General features: G+C 47.0%; 1 protein-coding gene across 1 annotated transcript; it reads right to left on the bottom strand.

The window, feature by feature from the left end:
- Window positions 1-2608: 2608 nt before the first annotated feature.
- Window positions 2609-13609, bottom strand: LOC138815353 (NAD(P)H dehydrogenase [quinone] 1). Its single transcript, XM_070004687.1, has 6 exons — window positions 13157-13609; window positions 8032-8196; window positions 7785-7915; window positions 5730-5843; window positions 4758-4859; window positions 2609-3521 (listed from the first exon to the last, which is right to left on the bottom strand). The coding sequence occupies exons 1-6, from the start codon at window positions 13161-13163 to the stop codon at window positions 3207-3209; spliced, it is 834 nt and encodes a 277-aa protein (XP_069860788.1). The 5' UTR covers window positions 13164-13609; the 3' UTR covers window positions 2609-3206.
- Between the last annotated feature and the right edge of the window lie 280 nt (window positions 13610-13889).

Raw genomic sequence — 13889 nt, 5'->3', positions numbered from 1 at the left:
AAACTGCTTTAGACAATATACACTTTCTTACCAAATTTTAAGAAGGAATGACAGTTTTTAACATCTAAATGTATTCATCCATTGAGCTGTCCTCTGACTATGGTTTAACAATGTTACCCTTCTAAAGAGAATTAAAAATTGTCTTGGCATTTTTTTATTTTAGCACTGGAAATTCACATGAAATTTAATAGTATAAATGTAAGATTATATACTTTTCTCCCTCAGAAACAATATAGAGGGAAAACGTCAATCTGAAGGTGAGGCTAAAACAGGATATGGCTGCCAAAATGCTGACCCTACTTCAGGTTGCTTCAAACCGGTAGGAGTCCTATGCTGTACCAGATGTAAATCCAGCAATCAGCAAGCTGATTCAGGAAGATCTTTAGTTTGAGGCCAGCCTGAGATAACACAGTAACTCTATGGTTAAAAAAAACTGTAAGCAAGCTGGGGACACAGTAGCCTGCACTTGTAATTGGAGCTACTCTGGAGAGGGACGTATAGGTGGTTGTTGGAGGCCAGCCCAGGCAACACATTTACAGGACTCCATCTCCTGTCATCCCAGCTATGGGGAAAGCCTAAAGAGGAAGACCACAGTCCAGGCTGGCTGGGCCATAACTCTAGACTCTTCAAAAAAAAAAAAAAAAATTAGCTGGCTAAAGCAAGAAGAGCTGAGGGGGAGGGGGGGGTGGAATGGAGCTGAGGGGAGGGGAGAGGGGGGTGGAATGGAGGGGGAGGGGAGAGGGGTGGGATGGGCATGGCCTAAGAGCATCTGCTGTGTCATAAGATTCTCAGCAGCCATATATAAAGCCCAGAAGACAGTGGAAACAGGAATCACTGTTCAGGACACAATAGAAACTCTAGGACCAGCTCCAGTTTCTCAACTAACAGTCTTGTTCTCAGGAAGGAAGTACTGATTGATACTCCGGGCTTTAGGTTCAGCATCCCAGCATCTCTGCTGATTCTGAGGCCGTGTTAATACAGTGTGTCAAAGTGTGGGCTCTTGAGTTTGCCTCCCCTTTGAGAGCCCTGACACCCACATTTTACTGTTGTAACTCCCACTTCTTAGTTTTCCCTTCTATAAAGTGGAAACAATAGAACCTTCCTTAAAAAGTTGTCACAAGTGTTAAGTACAGTAGTACATATAAGATACTTAGTTCCTATAGCACCCAATAAGTAACTCAGAATGTTACCTTATCTTAGTATTATTAACCAATGCTGTTTCTTTTTTCTTTAGTGAAGGACATGCCTTTGTCCCTTTAATTGGCCTCCACATCAAAACTTTTAGTCATTCTCATTGGCATATGCATTTGCTTTGTTTCTTATCTCTTAAAAATGCAATTAGTTTCAGCCGGGCGCTGGTGGCTCACGCCTGTAATCCTAGCTACTCAGGAGGCTGAGATCTGAGGATCGCGGGTCAAAGCCAGCCCGGGCAGGAGAGACCGTGAGACTCCTATCTCCAATAAAACCACCTGAAAACCGGAAGTGGCGCCTTGAGCTGAAGAGCTGAGGGACAACGCCCAGGCCCAGAGTTCAAGTCCCACGACAGACCAAAAAAAAAAAAAAATGCAATTAGTTTCTTTGATCACACATCTACATTATTTCTCCTTCCTCTCCTTCCTTCTTGAACCCATTACACTGGTACCTGGCTATTGGCCTTTTGTTTTGTTTTGTAAAACCAAATTTTATATAATTTGGAACTTTGCAAAACTTGCCACAGAACTGCAGTGACGATTAAGGCAATAGAGTACATTTTCAAACTGAAACACCTCCCTCTCTGCTATTGTGTATACTATGGAAGGGCATCTGGACACACACACACATCTGGACAAACACACACACACAGGCTGATTCCCATTTTCAGGTCACCTGGCTTTGTATCTTTATTCTCCTTCAATACACCACAAGAGGGCAGTCTTTCATCAAATTCTACTTGAATTATAGCAATTGTGAAGACATTTAAATTGTCTAAGAATTAATATTAGAATATAAAATGTTACTCCAAAATTGGAAGTTGGTCTGTAGTTCAAAGATAGAGGGCTTATTTAGCCTGTATAAGGCGCTGGGTTTCTTTGATCATGTGTGAGCATGCGGACATAACATTATCCTATGCCGATATTGTTCACCAAATTAGTAAACTTGTAGGTGTGCAACTTTATCCCAAAAGTCATGGGATCCATCCAAACAAATCCTTCAAAAAGAAATCCATAAACTTAGTAATGTTATATAAACAACCTTCCAGACATAGCTCAGACAAAATACTTTTTTTATGGACACCTACTGTTTTTAATACTTAAAAAGTATTAAATGTGGGCTGGGAATGTGGCTTGGTGGTAGAGTGCTTGCCTAGCATGCATGAAGCCCTTGGTTCGATTCCTCAGTACCACATAAACAGAAAAAGTTGGAAGTGGCACTGTGGCTCAAGTGGGTAGAGTGCTAGCCTTGAGCAAAAGGAGCTCAGGGACAGTGCACAGGCCGTGAGTACAAGTCCCAGGAAGGGCAAAAAAAAAAAAAAAAAAGTATTAAATGTACTATTTCCTTTCTTTAATTCAATCAGTATAGAAGATATAAGGTGTGAACATGTGGGATTATTTCTGCAAAAATTAGAAGATTAAGGAAAAGAAGAGACCTTTATTAGCTTCATTTTAAGGTATATGTGCACATGGGTACAAAAAAAAGTTGGAGGAAGAGAGGCATATTAGTCACTGTATAGTAATTGAAACCAATAAAGATCATAAACAAGCATTGGATTGCTAACAACCAAACAAAGTCCCTTAGGCTAGATGGATTCAGTCATTATTTTCTCTGGGCAATTCCCCTTCTGCTGTAAACCATAGAGAGGTAATTAAAATAGATCACTGGAGATTTGGATGATATCTAGCTCGAATTGGCCCTAACAGTTCAGCCCTAAAAAAAGGAATTAAATTGTATAGCTGACCTTCAAGACTATTTTCTAGCATTTTCCTACACCTTTCTTTGCTTTACCACCCAAGTGGCCTCTAATGACTAAAACAGTCTAAAAGCCACACTAGCAATCCTAACAACCAGTTACACTGAAATAGTAAGACTATCTACAATGTTACAAATACAACCTAATCCTTTTCCTACTCATTCTTTATGGACCTGAGGAAAAACACAAACCTTAAAATCTAAAGCAAGTTGGGGAAACAGAATGATACCTAGGCTGTCTACATGTTAGAAAAGAAAGCCTATGAGTCATTTTTTCTGGCTTTGATCTGGTTGTCAGTTGGAATGGACTTGCCCAAGTGATGGCCCACAGAAAGGCCAAATTTCTTATTTTTCTGTTCCTCCTCTACTTCTTTTTTCATAAGGAATCCTGCCTGGAAGTTTAGGTCAAAGAGGCTGCTTGGAGCAAAATACAGTGGTGTTTCCTCCCAAATATTTTCCAGGCGTTTCTTCCATCCTTCCAGGATCTGGGTTCGGGCATCCGGTGGCACATGCCCAATGCTGTAAGTCAGCTGAGGTTCTAAGACTTGGAAGCCACAGAAATGCAAAGTGCCACTCTGAGGAGACACGAAGCACAGAAGTTAGTCACAGAATCAGTCCTGCTCACAAAAAGAAGTTGATCTGGGCTGCCCAAAGGGAGACTCCAGTGAGGAGAACTGAGGTGCCCTGGAGAGTCTGCTCAGCTGCACCTCCTCTCCTTTTATCCTTCCTACCAGCTGTGCCCTGCGTCAGCCTATTCCTCTGTGCTCTTCTTGAAATGAGTGAAACTTTGAAAGTGTGCCAACCTGGATCCTTTGCCAAAAGAGCTGAAGTTCTATTACATTAGGGAGAGTTTAGGCTTCTTGGTGGCTAATTCCTGCCAAGGAAGGCTGATGTGCATTTCTCTGCCTCTCTACCTAACAAGATCAGTCTCGATGATTCTTCCAGACAGCTACTTCACTCGCTTTCCTCTCCAACTCACTGCTTTGAAAGGTTAAGGCCAGGGGTGGTGGTACATCCCTTGAAATTCTAGCTACAGTGGAGCTTGGAGGCAGAGGTAAGAGGATTGTGGTCCAGGCAAAAATTCAAGACCCTATTGGGGGAAAAAAACAAAAACAAAAAAAGGCTAGGGACATGGCTCCAATGATAGAGCTCCCTGTCATAAGAAGTATAAGACCCTGAGTTCAAACCTGGTGATTTCCCCAGAAGCTCTTCTCAGATAGCAGTTTTTAATTCAGCTCTAAAAAACTGGCTGGACAGCTAGGCACTGGTGGCTCACACCTATAATCCTGCTCAGGAGGCTAAGATCTGAAGGTCATGGTTGAAAGCCAGCCCAGGAAGGAAAGTCTGTGCTCTTATCTCCAATTAACCACCAGAAAACTGCAAGTGGAGCAATGGCTCAAAGTGGCAGAGCACTAGCCTTGAGCAGAAAAACTTAGGGACAGTGTCCAGGCCCTGGGTTCAAGACCCATGACTGACAAAAACAAAAAACCTGAATCATAAAAAACTTCTCAGAGTCCGTGACACTGAAGGAAACCAGAAAGATTGGTGAGTGATGCGTGTCTTCTGGAAAGAGGAGAACCAGAGCCCCAGGCTCCACAAATTGAGGCCTGTATGCACCAGTACATGGCTAAGAAAGAGTGCAGTTGGACTAGGCATGTGCATGTTGGACCATGTGCTAGAAACCCTGGGCCAGAGGTCAGGCAGGTTCTGAGTCCCTGCTCTGCAGTCATCCTCACACCGCCCATCTTGTGTTTGGCCCCAAGGAAAGCTCAATTAATGAATTCCCTGCAGGCTCACTGAGCACAAGGTACCTGAATTGGCCAGAGATTGATGTTCATGTCCCCGTGGACACCCTGAAGGGAGTACATGGAGCCACTGCCACCAGTGGTGATGGAGAGCACCGTCTTCTTATTCTGGGAAAGAGAAAACAAGCCTCCATGAAAGACTGCACAGAATGGGACACGCATGCCCACGCTGTTGGCTGTTTCTGTTGCACACAGTGTGGCTGCAGAAGTTCCAGCCTGGACCATCCACAGACAGGGAGGATGGGCAGGCCAAAGGCTCCACGCACCTGCCTGCAGCCAGCAGCTCAGCGCTGTCCCAGCAACTGAAGGCAGTTATGCGGAACAAAAGACCTCTCACACCTGGGCCCTGGCGCTCTTGCCTGTAGTCCTAGCTACTCAGAAGGCTGAGATCTGAGGATTGAGAGTTGAAGCCAGCTCAGTAGGAAAAGTCCAAGAGACCCTTATCTCCAATTAATCACAAACAGCTGGAAGGGGAGCTGTGGCTCAAATAGTAGGCTTTGAAGCCAAAAGAGCTCAGAAACAGTGTCCAGGCCCAGAGTTCAAGACCCAGGACTATCACCAAAAACAAACTAAAAAACTAAAAACAAAACAACAACAACAAAAAAAACCCTGTCACTTGGCAAAACATTTCTCAAGCAGTATTTGGGGCTCAAGAACAAAACAAAGGTGCACTTTTATTTTTATTATGGAAAATTTCAAACATAAAGAAGAGAAAGTCATGAATAGTCTGTTGATGCATCTACCACCAGCCTCAACTCTCACCGCCACTCTAGCTCCTCCCCTCACTCCTCCTGCCGTTTATTCTGGAATATTTTCAAACAACTCCCAAGCATGATGTCACTTTCTGTGTCTAAGACCTTTGTCAGGCATTCCTCCCAGAGGACTTGGTGCTTAGCTATGCTCAAAGCTCAACCTATGGAGGGAATGTACACAGACTCCCCCCGCCCCCCCTGCCCCAGCAAACAACAGCTCACCTACCTGGAAAGGGCCCTTGTCGTACATGGCAGCGTACGTGTAGGCAAACCCTGCCACGAGCACTCGCTCAAACCAGCCTTTCAGAATGGCAGGCATTCCAAACCACTGCAGCGGGAACTGTGGGACAGAAGATACCAGAGGTCAGCTCCAGGTGTTTCTGTGACCCTGTGGAGAGCCACCTTCCTTCAGGGCTTGACAGTCCCTCTGGAGGAGTTAGTATATTTAAAAGAAAAGTGAAAATTAGTGGAATGTGATGCCCTTTCCCTGTCATCTCAGCTACTCGGGAGGCTGAGGTGTGGAGGATCGTCCCTTGAGCCCAGGAGTTTGGCATAGTTATTCAAGGTCAGCCTGAGCTACATATTGAGACCCTATCTCAAAAGCTGAGAGAGAGAGCAAGCGCAGGTAGCGCAGGTAGAAGGCTTTTCTAGAAAGCACAAGGAAGTTCAAACCCTGATACTTCCAACAACAAAAAAAGCCAGTGCTGGTGGCTTGCACCTGTAATCCCAGCCACTCAGGAGACTGACAATCACAGTTTGAAACCAGCCTAGGGTAGGAAAGTCCATGAGATTCTTATCTCTAGTTGACCACCAAAAAGCCAAAGTAGAGCCCAAGTTAGAGTATCGGTCTTGAGCTAAAAAACAAATAAGGGACAGTGCCCAGGCAGAAAGAAAGAAAAAGAAAACTGTCAAAATGCAAACGATGTATACCTGTCACCCTCGCAAGTTGGGATATTGGAGTAGGGGGCTCATGAGTTCAAAGCCTACCTGGAAAGCCTTTAGGGAGATCTCAGAAACATAACACTCCAAGACAATGCCCAAGCACTGAGTTCAAGCCTCAAGACCAGCATACCCACACAAACACACACACCCACACACCACCACCACCACCACCACCACCACCACTAAAAAAAAATCCTGTGTGGATAATTAGCAGGCTTGATGGGCCTGGTTTTATCCCCAGCACTGCAAAGACCAACAGCAAAAACAAAATGTAAGCCATTCTGTGGAGCTCTGGCTGCCAGTGTGATATCACTTCATACCCACAGGCCTGAGGGGTAGGAAAAAGGGCCGTAGGGATCACGTGCTTTCGAATAACAGCCAGGAGAACTACAGCCTATAACACCTTCCCTGGGCAGTTTTCAGCACCATATACGCTCTGTGATGAGCATGGAAAGGCTGGTGAGGGTCGCTAGCAGCCAGGTCATTGACTGCAGAGCGCACTGCCTTTACGGGGAAGACGATGGAAAAGATGCACACACAGCCGCAGTGTTGTCTGCTGAACAAATGGGGAGATGACTCCGCTGCAGGCAGCAGGAAGCCCCCTAAGCAGGGCCAGCCCCCTCCAGCTGGGACACCCCAGCAGCAAGGAAGTCCGTGTCTTACATGCCACTCTGTAAATGGTTCAGGATTTCCATGGAGAGAGGAGAGACTGAGTCCACTGAGAATAACTGAACGAAGGGAAGTTAGGCACAGGGAAGGGAAATGCTGAAGACTCCTGCTTCATTTTTGGAATCTCCTTCCTCTAGGCAAAGAGGACTAGCATGCCAGCACTCAGGAAGGAGGCTGAGTCAGGAAGGTCTCAAGTTCAAAGCCTGAATAGCTACACGGTAAGACATTATTCTTGAATGCCATGGCCAGATGCACAGCATGTACAACTCTGTGCCATGCTGAGCTTTGAAGCAATCGCCCTTACTACAGAACAGACTGTGTAAGCTCGCACAGCTAGTGAGGGGACAGGCTGAGAACAGTAAGAATTTAAGCATCCCAGACAGCTTTTTTTTGGGGGGGGAAGGGAGGGGAAGAGGGGAGTGCTGTCCTGGAGATTGAACTCAGCAGGTCCTGGGTACTGTCTCTGAGCCTTTTGGCTCAAGGCTAGCACTCGACCCCCTTGAGCCACAGCTCCACTTCCAGCTTTTTGGGGAGTTAATTGGAGATAAGAGTCTCACAGACTTTCCTGCCTGCGCTGGAAAATCTCAGCCTCCTGAGTAGTCAGGATTCTAGGCCAAAGCCACCGGCGCCCGGCACAGACAGCTCTTCTGATATCCTATCCTTACCATACCTGAAATATCACAAGGTCTGCAGCTTCCAGTTTCTTTTGCTCAGCCACAATATCCGGGCTCAGGCGACCTTCCTTGTAAGCTAGCGAGGCCTCAGCAGGATACTGAAAGTTCTCAGGGTCCTTCAGCTCACCTGCAGGAGGACAAAGAGGCTGAAGCCCTGGAGGCCAGGGCTGGACCACAGCGCCCACCAGCAAGGAGTTCCACAAAGAACTCAGGAAAAGGAGGGGTGGGGAAGGCAGCTCCTACCTGTGATGTCCTTTCTGGAAATGAGGGGATTGAAGTTCATGGCATAGAGGTCAGACTCCATCACCTTCCATCCTCTGCCCTTCAGAGCCTCCACAGCTGCCTCCTTCATGGCATGGTTGAAGGATGTCCTTTCTGAGTGTGCCAGGACGATCAGTGCTGTCCTGACTAGAAATACACAGGACAGGGGCTGGGAAGGTGGCTTAGTGGTAGAGAGCTTGCCTAGTATACATGAAACCCTGGGTTCGATTCCTCAGTACCAGATAAACAGAAAAAGCTGGAAGTGGAGCTGTGGCTTAAGTGGTACAGCACTAGCCTTGAGCAAAAGAAGTTCAGGGACAGTGTCTAGACCCTGAGTTCAATCCCCAGGACTGGCAAAAAATAAATTTAATTTAATTTAATTAAAAATAAATAAATAAATACACAAGACATAGGAAATCCACACAGGCTGAAATCTGCTGTCTTTCACATTTGGAAATACTTGGCTAGATGTTACCAGTTGAGTCATCCCCCATCCAAAACCTTGAAATTCAAAGGGCTCCCAAAATCCCAAACTTTTGGACCATCTTGTCATTACTCACAGTGTTTCACAGGGCTCCAACCTGCCATCTCAGCATATGGAAGGTTGAGGCAGAATTGTGAGTTTGTTTCTAATTTTATTTTTATTTTTTTATTTATTTATTTATTTTGGGTCCGGTCATGGGGCCTGAACTCTGGGCCTGGACGCTGTCCCTCAGCTCTTCAGTTCAAGGCTAGTGCTCTACCACTTGAGTCACAGCACCACTTCCGACTTTTTTCTTTTTGCTTATGTGGTGCTGAGGAATTGAACCCAGGGCCTCAGGCATGCAAGGCAAGCGCTCTACTACTGAGCCACCTTCCCAGCCCTCATTTCTAATTTTTTTTTTTTTTTTTTTTTTTTTGTCGGCCGTGGGGCTTGAACTCTGGGCCTGGGCGCTGTCCCTCAGCTCTTCAGCTCAAGGCTACAGCGCCACTTCCGGTTTTCTGGTGGTTTATTGGAGATAGGAGTTTCACGGTCTCTCCTGCCCGGGCTGGCTTTGAACCACGATCCTCAGATCTCAGCCTCCTGAGTAGCTAGGATTACAGGCGTGAGCCACCAGCGCCCAGCTTCGTTTCTAATTTTAAATAGTTACGATCATTCAAAATCTGTGCGTTCATAATGCTATTGGGAGAAATATGGGCATATTAAGCACTGGTCAAGTACTTTCTTTGTTAATTTTGTCAGCTTACTAAACATCACTTTGGCATTTTGTATTCCATAGACTTGCTTATTAAACATTTCCTGAGCAGTAAACTATTAAAAATAGTAAAGGCACTTCACAGAAAACAATCAAATCAGGATATCTACTGTTTATCTTTCCAAGACCAAAAAAAAAATTAAGCCAGGTGCCAGTGGCTCACACTATAATCCTAGCTACTCAAGAGGCTGACACCCGAGGTAGAAAGTCCATGAAACCCTTATCTCCCATTAACCATCCCCCCAAAAGCCAGAAGTTTAGGGGTACCTTAAGTAGTAGACTGAGTGGTAGCCTTGAGCACAAAAGCTCAGTGACAGTATCCAGGCCCACACACACACATTAAGTAAATGGGTCAATGTATGGCTCAAGTGGTAGAGCACCTGCCTTGTCTGAGTTCAATCCCCAGTACCACCAAAAATAATTTTAAAATTAAAGAAGAAACCAGGTGTGGCACATGCTTGCAATCCCAACACTCAAGGTGGATCATGAGTTCAAGACCAGCCTGAGTTATATACCAAGACCCTGTCTCAAAACAACAAAATCACACAGTGGAAAAGCTGCCCATAGATGTAGCTTAGTGATATAGCACTTGCCTAGAATGCACAAAAGACTCGGTTCCATTCCCAATACCACAAAATAAATAGTCATTTTTGTTTGCAGCAATGAAGAGTAAATCCAATTTACAACACAAAAGTAATAATCCTGGGTAAGTAGACATCCTTTTCCATGCACAAAACCCGGCTTTGTGGACTTGGAAGGTTCATTTCCACTTCCTTCCTGCTAGCAACATGACCCAGGGCAAGTTAGATGTTCTCAGAATTCACATAAGAGAGGCAACAGGACACATACACAGCCACTTCAGGGAAACAATGATGCCGGGGACAGGAGAGGTAAGGGCAAAATTCCTCAGGAAAAAACCAAACTTGCAGCTTCAGGGCTAGCCAACATGGACGGCCTTCCCAGCACCTGCCATATTGCATTAATGAATCGATGGATTGAAAGCATAGACACTAATTCCTTTGCTTTATGCTTCACATTCCCTCACTAAAGCTGCAATATACAGTTCGGGTTTTTGTTTGTTCCTTGTTTTGTGTTTTAAGGCAGCTCTCTCTCTCTCTCTCTCTCTCTCTCTCTCTCTCTCTCTCTCTCTCTCTCTCTCTCTCTCTCTCTCTCCCCCCCCCCACCTTGGCCTACTTGCCCAAATAATTAGTATGCTCTGGGCACCAAGGATACCTCAATAATTAAACAGATAGGCACTTATAGGACAAGACTTGAGAAAATGACTCTTCAATGCACAAAAATTGTTTGGAAAAATAAACAAAAACTGGGCTGGAAATTTGGCTCAGTGGTAGAGTGCTTGCCTAGCATACATGAAGCCCTGGGTTCCATTCCTCAGGACCACATAAACGGAAAAAGCCAGAAGTGGCACTGTGGCTCAAGTGGTAGAATGCTAGCCTTGAGCAAAAAGAAGTTCAGGGAGAGTGCCCAGGACCCGAGTTCAAGCCCCAGGACTGACAAAACAAACAAAAAAACAAACTTATTTCCAGGAAGGACACCTTTAAAGGAGCATAGGATGAAACTATCCTTTGCTGAAAGGGAGACTGAGGAAAAGCAGACACCATCACCATAGTAACCCAATTCAGTAAACCAAACGAATAGACTTGATATCTTCGGGCCCAATCAATAAAGCCAGAACAGTGTACCAGCAAGAATGATCGGGCATATCAGGACACATCTAGAACATAGGGAAACATCTCTGGTTAAATTTAAGTCAAACCCCCCTGATATTAGAGCATGCTTATTAGCGCCTGCCCGCAGCCGTGTCTGGACTGTGTACTATCCTTTCTTTGCTTTGCTTTACTGTGAACCTGTTTTGGTCTCTAGCTGCATGTGTCCTCAAACTCTTTTATTGCAGCAAAGTCACAAACTTGGTACTGATCAGCCAGACAAAGCCTCATCCCTCTTGAAGACCTCCTCCCTGCCATATTCTTGGCGCCTCTAGCTTAACATTAATTAGTTCTTGTTATGCATGGTGTAGAGAGGTCTATCTCACTGAAGCAAATAGATCTTTTTTTTGGGGGGGGGGTCAGTCATGGGGTTTAAGCTCTGGGCCTGGGTACTGTCCCTGAGCCTTTTTGCTCAAGACTAGCTCTCTACTACTTTTAGCCACAGCTCCATTTCTGGATTTTAGATGGTTAATGAGAGATAAGAGTCTCACAGACTTTCCTGCCCAGACCAGCTTTGAACCACAATCCTCAGATCTCAGCTTCCTGAATAGCTAGGATTATAGGTGTGAGCCACCAGTGCCCAGCAAATATACCTTTAAAAAAAATAACCTTTATATATATAAAATATTAGATAAACATAAATGCATCTATATTTTGCTCTACTATTGAGTCACTCCTCTCCCTGAGCCTCAAGCACATCTCTGTTCATGGGCCTCTAAGAACTGATTACACAGGTTCACCCTCACTTTTCCATGAACTGAGAGCCCTCATTCCTTCACTCTTTTATTTCCTCACCAGCTTTTCCTTTTTTCCCAGGACATACTAATTTCCTCACATACCAACCTCTTAGCCCCTCCATCAGTGTCTCCTGAGGGCCTTCCCCCCCCACTTTCTCTGGGCCCTTGCAATACATCCCTTGGAACCTCAATTCTGGTGGTCAGAGTCCTCTGGGAACAGACCCTGTTCTGCTCTGTTGTTCTGGTGTTCACCTTCTTCCTTTCCTTCAACCTCAAGCCAGTCTAAAAGCTAGTCGTTTTTACTAACCTTCTACATGAAACTATCATCTCTCAAGCTGTCCTCCCCCCAGGGATTCACTGATGACCCACCTCGTAGAAGTTATACAAGCAGTGTCAGAGCCAGAAGGAGATTGTGGCATGCTCTTAGTGGAGGCACTGTCAGCACCAAAAGATTTATTTTCTACACGGCCTTTTTGGCAGGAAGAAGAAGCAATCGAGAAACCCTACTAGAAATAGAGGTAAGCCTCAAATCAGTCTGGGGAATCCTTCCTCTACTCCCATTTGAATCCTGGTCACAGATGCTCCACAGTCCACCTCAGGATTTAATTAGCTGGTATTACCAGATCCAAATCTTCCCATTTCCCCTCAAGGGCTTGCTACACATAAACAGAGGGCTTCCTGTAGAGTTGGAAAAATCAGAAAATATTTCTGGGCACCAGTGGCTCGTGCCTGGAATGCTAGCTACTCAGAGAGGGTGAGATCTGAGGATTGAGGGGCCTAAATCAGCTAGGACAGGAATGTCCGTGAGACTCTGAATCTCCAATTTGCCATCAGAAAAGCCAGTAATGGAGCTGTGGCACAAGTGGTACAGCACCAAACGAGTGAAAAGGCTCAGGGACGGCACCCAGGCTGTGAGTTCAAAACCAGCACTGGCTTGAACAACCACCACCACCACCTTTCCCCTGCTCTGTTTCCCAGCATGGTGGATAGGGCTTAGCCAGTATCTCCGTCCTTTTCTAGAAACGTTTACAACTGCGTGCGGCCTGCTGCATGGGCAAGCTTCTCCCCCCCACCCCCCCGTACTTTTAGCCTAGGGTGTGTGCGGGGCGGGGTGGGTGGGGTGAGGCGGGGTGCAGGCCGAAGCAGGTCCATTGGAGGAAATGCGTCCTGACCCTTGGCGCTGCTCCGCCTCAGGGAGACTGTGGAAAAGTACTGGAGCCTTGGAGGTGATGCAGCTGGTCAAGGCCTTGGAAGGACCCCGGGTCTGAAGGCGGCGTAGGGAATCTGTCACCAAAATGGATCGAGCACCAGCTCAAGTGGGCCCCACACTACGGGTCGCAAAGGATTCAGGATCAGGCCGCCCGGAATCGGAGAAGTGACGGGAAACTCGAAACGCAGCTCCACTCACCGGCCATGGCTCCAGCGGCACTGGGCGCGGATTGGCTGGGCTGCTGGTTGCCGGGGCAACCCTGGCCGGGGGCAGGCGCTGGCCGGCCGGCGGGAACGCTTCTTGGCGAAGTGGTCCCAGCTCCCGCGCCGAGGACTGGCGGCTTTATACCTTGGCCCGGCCGCCCCGCCGGGAACGGGGCGGCTTCCGGGGGCGGGGCCGGGCGCCGGCACCCTCGGGGCGCCGGGCCGCGGAGGGGGGCTCCCCACGTGCGGACCACCAAAATAAAAGCAGCTCGTGGAGGCCGGGGGGAGAGGGGCTTCCAGGACGCGTGAGGGTGGGGGGCACGCGCGCCCGCGCCCCGTCCCGAGCACACGTGGGCTCTGGCTGTGGAGGCCCCGGGCTCTTGGGGCGTCTCCCGGGCTCTGCAGAAAACGGGCTGGGAGGGTGCGCGCTGACTCACGGTGACTCTGGCCTTGGACCGCCAGAGCGCGGGGGAGACTTGTCTGATGGAAATAAGCGAGGTTCTCTTGGGAGGCTCAGATCCTGCATGTAGGGGCCTGCAGAGCACCCCTCCTTGTTCCTCCTCGCCTGGTAATGGGGAGCAAATCGATCTTGCGAAAGGCAAATCAACAGAGCTCAAAACAGATTAAAGCCAGGCCACGGTGGCTCCAGCCTGTAATCCAAGCTGCTTAGGAGGTTGAGATCTGAGGATCAAGACCCAAAGTCAGAGGGAACAGACAAAGCTGAGACG

Source organism: Dipodomys merriami, unplaced genomic scaffold (assembly GCF_024711535.1).
Source record: "Dipodomys merriami isolate MVZ:Mamm:240054 unplaced genomic scaffold, mDipMer1.0.p SCAF_64, whole genome shotgun sequence".
NCBI lineage: Eukaryota > Metazoa > Chordata > Mammalia > Rodentia > Heteromyidae > Dipodomys > Dipodomys merriami.
This window is presented reverse-complemented; position numbering and strand designations above follow the sequence as displayed.